At 40.6% G+C, this 14,876-nt stretch overlaps 1 protein-coding gene across 1 annotated transcript in view; it reads left to right on the top strand.

Moving 5' to 3' along the window:
• plekha6 (pleckstrin homology domain containing, family A member 6) overlaps positions 1–14,876 on the top strand; it is a 145,058-nt gene that overhangs the window by 115,848 nt on the left and 14,334 nt on the right. Inside the window, 6 exon segments of the mRNA XM_042405754.1 lie at positions 1,801–2,287; positions 2,781–2,867; positions 4,726–4,779; positions 13,101–13,172; positions 14,095–14,175; positions 14,636–14,785. Of these exon segments, the coding sequence (XP_042261688.1) occupies positions 1,801–2,287; positions 2,781–2,867; positions 4,726–4,779; positions 13,101–13,172; positions 14,095–14,175; positions 14,636–14,785 (931 nt within the window).

Raw genomic sequence — 14,876 nt, 5'->3', positions numbered from 1 at the left:
CCTCCCCTCAGGTTTTTCAACACAAGCACCAGCAGACTACATAATTCAGAGCGAATGACACCGAGATGTCAGCACCCCCCGTCATCCAGCTCCAGCAATCATAACAGCCGGCCTTAGCAGGGGAGCCTGGCACTGGGATGCCACCGTTCCCTGCCACCCACTTCCAGCAACTGCAGCAGCCAACTCAAGTCGGGGCATCTGTCACCGGCAACCAGCAACCCATCGTTTGATCTCATCACCATGACAGTTTCATTACCTACGCCCCTTCTGTGATGGCCATCAAAACACATACCATCCATGTTTACCTTAGCATCTTAGAAATCTAGACATTTACTTCTCTAAACTCCTTAGCAGTATCTGCTTCTCTAAAGTCCTAACCGGCAGCTGTTCCTGGTCTCTAGCCATTCTCATTTAATTTCACTCCTCAGAGGACTTCTATACCAAGAGCCAGCTAAAGATACTTGCCGCCTTCCTCCTACTGCCAACTTGCCATCAGACAGCATCCACACCATGTGCTCCAGATATAGCATTCCTCATGTTGCTCGAAATTTAAAAGTCACGTTTTCACTTGCATTCTTCAGTTTTATCATATGCTCTGAATTCACTGCCTCAACTCTTCACTCTGACCCAAGCTGCCATGGCTGCTTTTCAGACTTATATATTTCTCAGATTACACTGTCTCTCTCAACCCAACTGGTCAAGGCAGATGGCCGTCAACCTAGAGACAGGTTCTGTTCAAGGTTTCTCCCTGTTAAAGGGGAGTTTCTGCTTGCCGCTGTCACCAAGTGCTTGCTCATGGGGGAACATTGGGTCTCTGTAAATTAAGAGTATGGTCTTGACCTGCTCTACATGAAAAGTGTCATGCGATAACTTTAGTTGTGATTTGGTGCTATATAAATAAAACTGACTTGACTAGACTACGTTAAATTAACTAAAACCGATAAATCCAGTCAGCCATACCCACTTTTTACTTCAAAGTTCTATCTACACTAAATCCTTCTGAGACCATCACAAGCTACTTGCAATTTCAGAAATTACAGAGTTTAATCCAGACAAGTGGCTACTCGTTTCTGGTTTCACCAGCACTTCCATCACATACTCCACCTGTCTGGCATTTCTCCCGTTCATTATTCCGCACACTCCTTCAGGAATGGAGCCACCACTTCAGCCTCCTGTAATGGCATCCCAAAGCACTTCATATGATTGTTGATGGTATGGTCCTTGCTAGTGAACTGAAGCTTATTTAGTGGAGTTTCAGGAGCAGGTCCACACCTCAACTGCACCATTTCCAGCATACCTATAAATACCACCAACCCTCTCCTTCTCTTTCACTCTTTCACCCCCACCCCCCCACCCACCCACACACACACATACACACACACACACACACACACACACACACATACCCTATTTCTCTCTTCCTGTTTTTTCCTGATTCTTCCTCTCCTTCATAGAGTCCTGGGGGGTCCGTCTTTACTCGGGTGCTATGGCAGATTCCCTATATACTTCTCCACAATGCAGTCAGCAAGCGGAAAAACTACAAACATCAATTGTTTTTCTTAATAAATCATTTCAAATGCATCTTGTTGATGATGTGGTCCTTGCTAATGAAATACTTCCACCACACTTCAGATGGGAATATTATACATTTTGTACTTTTACTTCAGAAGCATTTTGAATGCAGGATTTTTATTTATTTTTATTTATTTATTTATTTTTATCATTGTTTTACCAAATAAGAGGATCTGAAAATTCAAGGCTATACCTCCATCTTACCTCCATTGTTTCCTGTTCTTTCAGCCCATCTCGTTATTACCCAGTGAACCGAGGGGTCTCAGCCGACTACTACGGCTACCCTTGTGGCCCCCAGTATATGGAGGAGTACCCTCTCTACCCACCAGGGGTCCGACCGGATAGCATCTGCTCCGTCTCTGCTGTGGGTGGATATGACCGCCGCTGGACTGTTGAGGAGAAGCGCCGCTCCCTGAGGGATGGACCCCACCAGTTGTATGGACCACCAATGTCCAGGGATACATGGGGACCACAGTACTATGGTGGAATGGAAACCACCATGAGGCGTCTGTCCATCCAGCCACGCTCCAGATCTGTGCCCAGGTCACCATCCACGTCATCGGGTGGGCCCTACTCACCAGTGCCACCGAACTTTGCCTCACCAGCTCGATCGCCATCTGCCCACTTTGACAGGTTTCCAGGAAGAATGAGGGACGACGTGATCTATGCCGATCCATCCGTCTATAGCCTGAGGAGATCCCTCAGCTCACCAAAAGTGAGACAGCAAGTGTGTGTGTATGTAGTATCATACAGTGGATATAAAAGATAGCACCCACCTCAACTTGACAGTTTCCTTTGCCATAACAACAGGCCACAACTCACTTATTTAGATTTTGTTTATTCTACAATCTGTGACAGTTATTTATTTATTTACGAGCATTTGTCCCATGGTTTTACTGGTAATGAGACTGAATTTAGGTTTGGATTTAGGAAAGTAAATTTAACTAAATGTGTCATCAAAGATTAATATTAAGGCTCAAAATCCAAAGTTTGTAAAAGAAAATTCAAATTTTAAAATTTCACACACCCTTTCTAGAAGATAAAAGATGTTCAAAAAAGTCAACAGGGATGAAAGAAAGAATGAGAGATAAATGTTTTGTTTTCATAAGCTGTAACCATATTCATCTTACTCCACTCTAACCTCCCTTTCATTCTTGCCTCCATTCTTCCCTTCCTTCTTTCCTTATAACCTTCCTCCCTTCCTTCAGTATGACTACCCTGGTGATAGGAGGTCCTTAAGCCAAGGATTATACCACTACAACTACCCTGTATCCCCTTCCATCCACAATAAAATGGTATGTGCCGCTAATGTTCTGACATACATTTTCATCTACTGGATAACAAACACAGTCACACACACATAGTGATGGCACTTGATGTAGTGCTATGACTAGCTTTGCTGTGCAGCTGCAGGCAGCTGTGGGGTTTCTTCTGCACATCTGTCCTCCATCTTAACCCTTTACACATCACTGTATGTCTGCACATTTTCTCCTGACTTTTCTTACTTGTACTCCTCTCTGCTGCTCTATCCCTAACTGGAGCTGCTCTTGTGTGCATAAGTGCATGAGTGTATGTGTGAATGCATGTTGGTTTACACATAACATAAACTTAGGAAATGGCAGGGGGAACTAACCTCCATAACCTTCACCAACTTTACTCATGATCAGCTGAATATAAGACTTCCAAACAGATCCATAAAGTTACAGAGCCCCGTTCAAACATGCACCTCATTACATTAATGTGATGGTAAGTTAACATGTCGGTCTCATGTCTGAAGACAGGGTATCTGTGCATCATTAAAAGTCTTAAAAGGATCTTAATAACATTGATTTGAATGAAGAATATGAAAGGTCTTACATTTTTAGATGATGCCTAGACTCATAAAAAATCACATTGACCCACCAGACTTAATAGTACGTAATTAAATATAAAATCACCTGTTCGTCGGTCTCCACCAAGTCTTTTTTTTCACCCCCTCTCTTCTTATTTGTTGTTTAGCCCTTTGGCCCGCTTCTGCACAGACTGCCTGCTTTCATTAGTTTACTCACCACTAGCTGGTGTCCCAATGTGACCTTATTATATGATCATAAGCAACATTATGTTGGCAGTTTAAGAGCAAAGTCAGTGAAAGTTCTCTGAGTGTTTCAGATGCAGTCAGGTTGTTTAGATGAAATTATTTGGGCAATCTGAGGCTCATTCATTTCTGTAAAGTGTATATGCATTACATTAGTTGAGGCAATAAACAAACATTTTAAGCATTTATACTCTGGCGCCTCATTTTAGGAAAGGTGCCATAAAGCCCAACTATTCAGGCAAAGTGAGATCCTGTTAGTCATTTTTGATTAGGAGTTGTTGTAATGTCCACTGGTGTAGTATGCGCTACATGGTTACCTGGTTACCTGGATTTGGGGGAAGATTACCAGGCTTTGTTTGCAACATTATCAAAGAAGTCATACAGCCCAACACAGTACTTCAGAAAAAAACTATACCATTGATAATTTCCTAATCCCGAATGTTTAAAACCAGTTTATTGTCTTAAGTGATAATTAAAGTCACATCATTTTTAAAAACAGGATTAAAAAGTCCTATGTGCTAGTTAAAGCTTGGTTTTGGAATAGGACTGCTGTCCTGTCTGTTGTTGTGTTATCAGCCCTGGTCTTCACTTAGTCTGAGGCTTAATTGGACTCTTGATTTGGGCTGGTGTGTTCAGTCTCAAACTTTGACAGCCCTGTCTTTGTTTATTTGCACCAGGTCTATCAATGTTGTTTTGAATATTGCTTTGTTGTTTTACAAATTTCTGTTGTACACATTAAGGATTTCAAGCAAATTGCATTTAAAAGTTACCAAAAGTAGTTATGTGAGGTTTTCTCCCAGCAACACTGCAACACAAGTCATTGCATTAAACATTTACATTATTATATTGTTGATGGCGGTAATGTGGCAAGAAACACTTCAGTAGAAGATGGCTAGCTACTAAATATGACTTCCAAAAATTGGCTTTGCCAGCATTTTATGAGGAAAGAAATGATGATTGGCGGATTGATTGTTGTGCTTTGCTTTGCTTTGCTGCTGCCTTCTCTGAAAGCCTTCTATATGTACTGTATGTGTCTGTGTGATCACCATATGTGTTGCTGATGCTGCTGCTTGACTAAGGAGGACATATTAGACCTTCAGCTCCAGCGCAACCTGGAGTACCTAGACCAGCAGGTAGGATTACTCACACACATTGTTTGTCATGACATATATCACATACTCTGTGTTTCCCAGCCAACGTTCACATTGTCAAAACCTCATTCCTTATTACAGTCTCATTCCCTTTGTTCCTTCTTTCCTTCCAATCAATGTTTGTCTTTACATTAACTTTATTATATATTTATTTATGTTGTTATAAGATTCTGATGGCAACCCAAATGGTGTTCATCCTCAGCAGCAAAGCTCTGTGTACAAGTAAGAGAGGAGAGAGCAGCACGAGGAGGCAGGCTTCAGCTAGCAACGCAGCCTTATAACTGCTGCACAAAGGGATTAAGCATTAACTAGTAATTCCCTTTCCCTTTTCTTCTAAATGATACTTTTGACTTTAGGACTAATTATGGAACCTCAGTGCCAATACTGGATAGTCCAGTCTAGTTAAATTTAGTCCTCATTCCAGGCCTGGAACAAGGTCTGTAAACACCACTATAAAACAGCAGATACTCTATGTTCTCCATCATTCCTGCTTAAGCTCAAATGCCAACATCCGTGTGGCTGTGAGGGTCAGTGTGATGTAAATATTGTCATCTGCCCATGTCCACGAGGGTCCACAACCTTCGCCTCCAAGTACCCATGCAGCCTAAAATGTATGACTGCACGTACCATGTCCAGACAGCCTGTGTCAACTGCAAATGTGTCCACCAGCGTAGACACTCAGGGCCCAATCCACAAAGAATAGATTGTGGCCATGAATAGCACTGTGAATTGCGCAGCATTTGCACCTGCAATCTGCCCCGTTTTAAGGTCCTATTCACAAAAGATTTTGCGCTGATGATATGCTGGCATAAACACACCCATAAAATTTTGCAGCTGAGTGCAATTTAGCCTTGTTTTGCATCTGTTTGAGTGAGTGGAGTGGTTTCCGGTGTTTCAGGCTTTTCTCCACATTTCAACACACAGATTGGTCCAAAATGAAAACTGCAGAGAGCACAAAAGCCTCAAATTGCGTGTCTTTAATTAGCACAGGTGCACACACACAGAACTCTCCACAATCACAAACCAACTTTCATGTATTTTGCGTCTTTTACTTCTCTAGTATTTCGCATCAATAATATAATCTGCAGTATCACACAGCAGCTGAAACAATAAGCGCATCTCCAATCTGAGAAAGAGGCTGTGCGCATTTACGCATGCAACACAGTAGTGGTAACTTCATTGACACCAGATCAGCCAGGATCTGATGGTAATTAATGTTGTTTGTTCTGCTACACATCTACACAGGTCAGCTGTTACACACAGATTCCAGGTTCATATGGTGGAATTGTTTGTTATAAAGTAGCCCTTATGGATGAATCCTGAGCTCCATCAGAGCTGTCAGGACATTTTTAGGGCCTGAGCCCCAAAGGGGCGAAGACCCTCATGTATCTGTTCTGTTTCTGTCTTTCTTTCTTTCTTTCTTTCTTTATTATCTCACCACTTCAGTCCTAAATTTTTCAAATTGCCAAATTTGGCACGCACATCAGGTCTGGTGAAAAATTTGATAAAATGTAAAAATTATCCCCCAAAGTGCTAAAATGTGCTCTATAGCGCCACCTATGTAACTAAAATGGCGGCCATGGCCCGTAGGAATGTCGTAGAGAGATCGAACCAAAATTCAATTATTCGTCTAAACAAGACCTACAAATCTACCGCTGAAACCCTGGACCTAAATCCAACAGGAAGTCTGCAATATTCCCATGAAAGTATGACTTTGTGCCAATTTTGGACCCCGATCAAACGCTATCTCCTCCTAAGGCATTAATGGTATCGGCTTCAAACTTGAATACATGATTTATACTGTGCTGAACAAAAGTTGTTAAAAACTTTGTAATAACTCGAACGGTTTAGATATTGTAAGCCCTGAAAGTTGTAGTGCCACATCACACCTTACAATGTAAACCAATGGGGAGGCAATCTCTAGGCATGGACTTTGTGTCAAACAAATGGTTCTGATGTCTAAACTATAAGTCTTACCACTTTGAAACGTGTATCAATGGATTCGAAATTTCCTACAAAAAAATGTGATTTTTAATGTAGGATTTGGCCAAAGTCATGGGATTTATGAGGATATTTCACAAGAAGAGTGACATTCTCCTCTCCAACTGAGAGGGAGAGAGAGAGAATAGGAGGGGGGGGGGTGGTTGTGGGGGTTGAATGGAGCTCATTGAGTGAGAGTTTGGTCATAAAGTGCTGCAGAAAAATAAAATCAAAACTAAAATTTGTAGCTCTGTACTGCAGTTTTTCCTTTATTAGGGCCCAAGCACCTAGCGGTTCGCTCACACTCTCCATTCAAATATATGAGTATTTTTCTGTGTCCAGCTGCAGTTACTTACTTTCTCTACACACCTGACAGTACACATTTCAATCAAACTTTGACCAGGTCATGTGGGTTAAAAATCTTTACTTTTCTAAAGATAAACTTGATGAAAATTAGGAAATTAATTTGTTTTACACACAAACTCATCAAGAGTTTTGTTTACTAATTGAAATTCAAGTGAATGGGCCCAAAACTTGCATAATTTTGATGCCACAGGTGTGAGCAAGACAGACATGTCTCACCCTGCAGAAAATTCTCAGCCTCGCACCATTGAGATTTGATGCTTCACCATTACAGAGGAAGTTGCTATAACTTTATTGTACATGCTCCAGTCTGCACCAAACTTTACATGTTTGATAAGAGTCCCGGCCTGAACACGTCTACATGACAATATTCCATCAGTGATGCAAACTGGCTGAATAGCGCCCCCTACGAAATTTCAGCGAAGCAGCCCCAGCAGCAGGCAAAACAGTGAACAAAGGAAGTGATGTTTATCTCCTTCTTGCATTGTCTGAAAACAGCCTGGGTCTGAAGACATCTACATGCCTGTGACAGAAGCCCTTCAACTGCGTCGTTGCCTGACGTGCATGGAGGGCCCGTTCATTGCTGCTCGCAGCTTTAATTATTTTTGATCCCCCCCAATGTCTGACCGATTTAACCCTTGATATCATTCAATATCAGTTCAATATCATTCAAGCTTCACAAGCTTGAAGATTTGAAGAAAGAGAGAGTGAGGGAGTGAGTGAGGGGTGAGTGTGCACGCAGCAACACCAACTATCTGACAACACTAATAACTCCACCCTAATTGCGTGTGGCAATTATCGCTGGTCTTTGTGAATTAGAATCTTTTTGCAGCAAGGCTTATTTGCATAGAAAGGGGCCAATTTTGCACTGAATGTACAAATATTACCTAATTTACATACATGGAAATGGCATAGGTGTACCATGACGCAATTTGCTTGACAGCACAGTTTGCAGTGCGTTTCACCCTTTGCGGAATTACACACTATCTTTTTGACTCATTTGCACAGGTTTAGCAGCCACAAAAGCCGCACAGTCCTTTTGTGGATTTGGCCCTCAGTGTAGTGTAAACTAATTCATTCTTGCATCTTCCTCCTATTTTTGAGTATACCAGGCCTCATAGGCTTCATAGGCCCTGATGCAGGTCCATTCCTAGGCATTGGCACCACCAGCTGGAGTAGCACTTAAGAGATGAAAGATTTTTTTTCTAATTAATTTCAGATAGCTAGTCTACTTTTAAAAGCCTCTTACTGCTGTCCTGTGCACATGACATTGTTAATTGAATCCACTCATACTGTGCTAATTACATGATACTGAGAGGAGTGAGCAGGCAGACTCTGTAGGGGGAAACAATGCTGACTCTTGCTGCCTTATCATTAACTCCTCATCACAGACACAGACTTAAATAATAGAGTCTCCCCCATTGATTCTACATGCGACATGGAAACAACCAATCCCGCTTGTTTTGATTCCCTCAGGAAGCTGTCAGTAGCTGAGCACTTCGACTATACATGAGAAAAGCTGATTGTCGTGGTCAACAACTTCCTCATTCAATATATCATTTTAACCAGGTACCAGGAAACAGTGTGCAGACATTGCTCAGGAAATTAACGACTTCCTTCTGTTTCTGTATTGTGGCAACAGTAGAAAATAACTGTCCAATCGGAGCTAAGTATGTAAATAACTTACTTACTTAACCTACTTAACTTAATGACTTAATTACTCCAACACACCTGCACATGCCTCTCTGTTACATAGCATTGAGCAAGTTAACCATGAAACCCTGCCTTGCGCCAGCTGTTTCAAGTAATGACATCCATATTAAAATATTTTATATCATGGTCTGGGTTAATACTTGATTCTGATTGGCTGCAGGGTGTCCATCAATTCCTGATAATGGACACCTACTAAGTAGTTCCAGTGAAACTGTCTGTTCACCGTTCTAAATTAATGGGCTGGCTAAAATGCACCATAGAAATGCACCACAGCAACAGGAACGTGGTCAAAGCCTCCGTTTACAATTTATTGCAACACGTTAACAAGCTAACATGCAATTACAACAACAAGTGACTTCATTTCTTTCTAACCTATTTGGGGAATATTACAACTTTGATGACTGGGATGCAGCTGAAGAAAGAGAAATTGAAAAGAAAAGGGAGAAATGGCACAAGGTTAACACCGAGAGAATTATTTAACAAGGCATGCTGACACCTCGACATTAGAAATAAAAGAGATGAAAACGAAAAAGTGAATATCTTATTTACAACATTGAGTGTAGTCTTTCAGTGCCTCATCCTCATCCTCTGAACGGTGGCCGTAACACACAAACTGCAAGGAGTACACTGCCCCTCTGAACTTGCTGATACCTTAAAGCAATCATCTCACATTCTATTCGCTGTTCAACTTGCTACCTCAGGCTATGCCCAACAGTACACATGGCCTATCATTTGTTTGTGAAAATGTTGATATTGATTTGGGGACAATGACATGGCTGGATAGCTTGCTAGTCTTGTTGTTTAACATACGGTCAAATTATATTTACTCTTTGTCAACTGTATACAGTGTTGTTGACTTTGAATCTCGCTAGCATAACGTCAGCTTTCTGGCTCATAGCTGAGCCACAGTTCAATGTTCTATGAGCTGAGGAGACTACAAATATCTCCTGTTGCCAAATCATATCTAAGGTTTGTCCTATTTACTGGTGCAGTGAACAACGTTTCTATCGCATAAGAACCTTATGGGATGGTAATGATTGTTCCAGGTAGTAGTCAAACCCTCAGGTATTACCAGGGAAACAGAGTTATGGCTTGTGAAAAACTTTAGATTTTGATTGCAAAATGCATGAAAATATAAATTAATGGTCTTATTTTTTTTGGTAAGTGATCATGGTAGTGGGATATGCCCTTTGAGGTGTCCATTATCAGGAATTAATGGACTCAGCAGAGGAGCTCTGGCCTCCCTGTCGTCCATTAATTCCTGATAATGGACACCTCGTCGGGCATTATCACTTACATAGGAAACTTCAAAGTATTATAGGAAACCAGTAGGTTATGTTTTAAATACAGACCTTCCCAGCTGTCCAATGTATCTAAATTGCCTCACTAATTTCAGTGTGCACTGCAAATTGTATAATGTAGGGGAAAAAATTCTAAAATATAATCGTAATAAATATTTGATCATAACAGATTGTCATAAGTGGAAATGTGACTCTGATAATGACTGTATCTCAGCACAGAAATGACAGAGACTCTGTGGGGAGTGGAGCAGAAACTACACAGATGTTCAGTAACCTTGATAATGTGAGTATCATACAGAATAACCAGGTTTATTAAAAAAAATCAGGCTCATTACAGATCAAACTCTTTACAGGGACACTAGCATCTGTATAAAGTTACTAAAAGACAGACTATGTGTTGCTGATTGCATGTTACAGACCAGATGTAGAAAATATATTATAATTATTATAAGATAATAAAAAGATAAATCCCCCCAAGAGTGCCTGTGGATGTCTGGCCTGAAATGCCTGGGCACTGAAATGTCCTGAAACAGCGCTGGCATACCATCTGTGCAGTCATAATTTGACACTGCACGTTGACATGTGGACACTCACATGCGAACCCTTGTGGGCCCTCAGCAGCAAGTATAGTTTGCACTGTAACTGTGAGCTCAAGAGGAGTCACATCCACCTGCTACATGTGGCACATTTCTTTATTTGGACGTCACTCCTGGAGTTGGGGGTGTTCCCCAGATATAAAGCTGAGCTACTGACACATGAAGTGCTCCCAAGGCATTCTCCATAACCTGTTGTTCCCCTTCTCCTTTCCAAAAATGGAAAAAATGGGCAGTAAATGAAAAGTGCGAAGCAAGAGTCACCTTTTAAGTTCCTCCCTACATGTTACATGGTGTGCTGTCCCTGTGTTATGGGTGTATAAATAGGTTAAGGTCTGTCTGCAATGGGGCAATGAGTAAAATTTTAGCTCAGTAGTCAGCGCAGTCGTCAGTGATCTGGGAGACTCCAGTTCGAGACCTGGGGTGAGGACCTCCTTCTTAAGAGTTTATTCATGAACACTTATTATAACACTTTATTTTCTAAAATTAAAAGCGTAATAAAAACAAAAACAGGATTATAAAAGCCTCTTTCCACTTTTATTTAAATACAAATACAAATAATTTTGCTGCCTCATAAACTATAGATACAAATACTGGGCTCTCTGCACATCCCTACTAGTGATGTAGTGATCTAGTAGCTTACAGCCACCTAATGTGACCTAAAGTTCAGTGACTGCAGCAAGTAAACGCTCTTTCACATGTTAACACAAAGTAATGTGGGAATTATAACTCACCATGACGTTTCTGTGGAGGATGAATCGCTGCATGCCACTGTTCACTTCAGCTCTACATGTAGTCTAATGCTGCATTCAAGTCACATTGGAATTACCAGTTTCCTGCCTCCACCGCATTCACATCAGATCGACATTACCAGTTGCCACCTATAGATATGATTCTCATTAACATCCAAGCTGCATCCAAATCGTAAACATGGGAATCTTTCCCATTATTACCTTCCCTCCTACATGACGTAAATGCAGCATCGCTATAGTTACAAGAAGTGTTTGAGGTGCCACAGTTTGTGACGTTTACTCATCCGTAAAGAGTCAAGCAACAAGTGACAGGACAGGGGCACTTCAGGGGCCAATTAGATTTCAGCTGGCCCCTGGATCTGCCCATGTTTGAACTTGACCATCAATGAACTAATCACTACAGGCTGCAACTAAACTATTCTTTCCTCTGTTAAGACATTTAAGTGTGTCTTTGGCTGCATTTACTGCAGCATCAACATCCATATCAACACCATCTCCACCTCCACCTGCTGCTGCTCCATCTCTCTCTCTCTCTCTCTCTCTCTCTCTCTCTCTCTCTCTCTCTCTCTCTCTCTCTCTCCATTCGTCAGTGCCTTGTGTATATTTTTTATGTCTTTGATTTAGGGCTGGGTGATATGGACAGAATCAAATATCATCATATTTTTGACCAAATACCTCAATATCAATTTTGCGACAATATTGTAAGGATTACTATTGATGCTTTCACAAAATAGTTACACAATGAGATTTTTGATAAATAATCATCAGCAATGTGGATATAATTACTATGTGGGTAAAGGCAAATAATAGAACAGCTAGTACAGTCTGGTAAATTCAGAAAATTACATCACTGTACTGTAATGCAGCCTGTAAAACGAGGAAAAGAAAACACTTATTGATATATTGCCCAGCCCTACTTAGATTAGTTTTACTATATCACCCCATCTTTCATTTGCCATTGACACATTTATTGCCTCCTAATGCATCACTTATTAGATATATGCTAACAGTGATTTAATAATAATAATTTTAACAATAATAGTTTTTCTTAGGTGAAGTTGAACACGGCCAAAGTAAATGCTCTGTAATCAGTACATTATTATTTCTCTTCAACCTACAGTTGGACTGTGTCTATGAGCTCTCCTTCATTGGCAGAAAACGCCTAGAGAGCTGTCCCTGGCACTGTCCAGGAGCTGACTGCATAATAAGCCACTGTCTTAGTAAATCAGAAGCTGAATACATACAGATTGCGGTGGAAAACTCAATGAAAACCATAAAACACTTTTTTTGAATCACAGTGACGCCTTGAATTCATGCATGCCTATAGTCCTCACAACACTTAAAGTAAATTTTCACCTTTGCCTGTAGTCTTTTTGACCTCCTCTTACAACACAGCATCATAACGACTTTTTTTCATTTAGACACTCTCTCTAGCACAACAAATCTTGATCTTGATGACTTTTTGAATAAATTAAGCAGAAGCATTCCTCAGAATAAAGAGCAAAAAACATTGAACCTTCCTTTCATTGGAGCAGTTATTGTCTAAACTGTTTAATTGACACTGATCATTTCGATCATTTGTTCAATCTTTGTTTTTACAGGTGCCTCCTTTCCATGATGTCTACAGCAGAGAGTTACATCCTACGCTGAAGCTCAATGAGATTGAAACCAGTGTAAGATGCAACACCAGACACACATTATTAACATACAAACACATTGGGCCTCATGCAAGAATGTTTTTGTATTCTTATCCTAAAACTCACTTAGGCTAGGTTCACATTACAGGCCTTAATGCTCCATTCCAATTTTTATTTTTGTGTCGATGGTTCACATTCATGTTTGTAAGTAACATGTGGCAAGCTCTGGTTTGAGGTCTGAAACTGCCATGCATGTACAGATTTAACTGAAATAGGAGCCATGGGCGTACGAGAACAACAACAATAACATTTATTGTCATTTGTCCGACAGTCAAATCAGAAACATGGATGACATAGCTGTGCTAGCATACATAGGTCAGCAGGCAATTCAGATGATAAGAATGACAAAGAGAACAAGAAGGTGACAAAAGGCAAAAGCCATGGTTCTGTTAGCGGCTGTTAACCCCCATTGCTGTTGTCTCTCCTCCATGTTTATTTTTACCGGGCTATGAGGTGCTGACACTGAATGATGATGACAGGCAATATGTTAAAAAAAACACATGAATTCTGATCTGAGCGTTCTCATAGCTGTCGCACAGCCAGAGATCAAATATGAATCAGATCTAGGACCATATATGCAAGTGGCCCAGATCTGATGTACATGCAGCTGTGTGTTCGTATAAGTGATTTTCTCACAAATCTGTTGTATGAGTGTTTCTTACATGAAGCCCAGATGATTTGCACTTCTTCCAAATACACTATAGGCCAACAGTATGAGGCAGCAGATTAATTAACATGGTTCAAGAATGACATGTTCAGTTATCACATATGGTTGTAAAGATCTGTTGTCTGGTACTCCTTGTTTTATGTGTTCTCCCTGGTTTCTACAAAATACATGTGTAACCCTAACCCTAACCCTAACCCTAACCCTAACCACCTGTTGTCCCATCTGACACAGAAACTCTTGGGTCGACTGTGTGAGCAGAACAGAATAATGAAAGACCATGAGGCTGTTGTCCACAGACTGAGAATGGACAAGGTAAATTGTTTTATTTGCTGTATTATATCATAATGTAAATAAATGTTTTGTGATGTAAAGCTAACCAAATCTGTGCTGTTCTAATAAAAAACAAAGTTATCTTCACCTCTGCAGTTGAAGATCAATGTTTTTTTTTTAAATTCTGATAGAAAACCATACAAATGATCTTATCTTCCAGTATGTAATGATATATACTCATTGACCAGAACAATAGAAAACACCTGACAGTGTCATGCAATGCAATACAACAGGTTGTGGTGTCTCAGTTCAACAACAACAATTTTTAATTATTTCAGAGTTGAACAGCAGCAGGATTTATTAGTGGACTGTTGTATCGGATTGCATTACATTGTGCAGATTTTACTTTTGTGGTCACTCAGTATATGCAGTAAAGGAGCTTGTGAACTTGTCATTTCTAATAAACTCTTCCTTCTTTGCTTGTCATGCCTTATGTTCCCAGGACAGCCTAGAGGAGGCATTGGTGGCAACTCATCAAGAGATGGAACTGTATCATAACCAGCCTCTGGCCATGGAAAAGCTGCAGTTCAAAAAGGAAACCCTGCAGAACCAGCTTATAAACATCAGAGGAGAGCTCTCCCAGGCTTCCAGTGTAAGACACATCATCACATATTCAGAATTCTATCTTTTGATCCAACAAAAATGCATAGATGCATACTAAATAACATTTTCATTTTAAAGTA

The sequence above is a fragment of the Thunnus maccoyii genome, chromosome 3 (genome assembly GCF_910596095.1).
Source record: "Thunnus maccoyii chromosome 3, fThuMac1.1, whole genome shotgun sequence".
Classification (NCBI taxonomy): Eukaryota; Metazoa; Chordata; class Actinopteri; order Scombriformes; family Scombridae; genus Thunnus; species Thunnus maccoyii.
The sequence above is the reverse complement of the archived record's forward strand: the minus strand, read 5'-3'. Positions and strand labels throughout refer to the sequence as shown.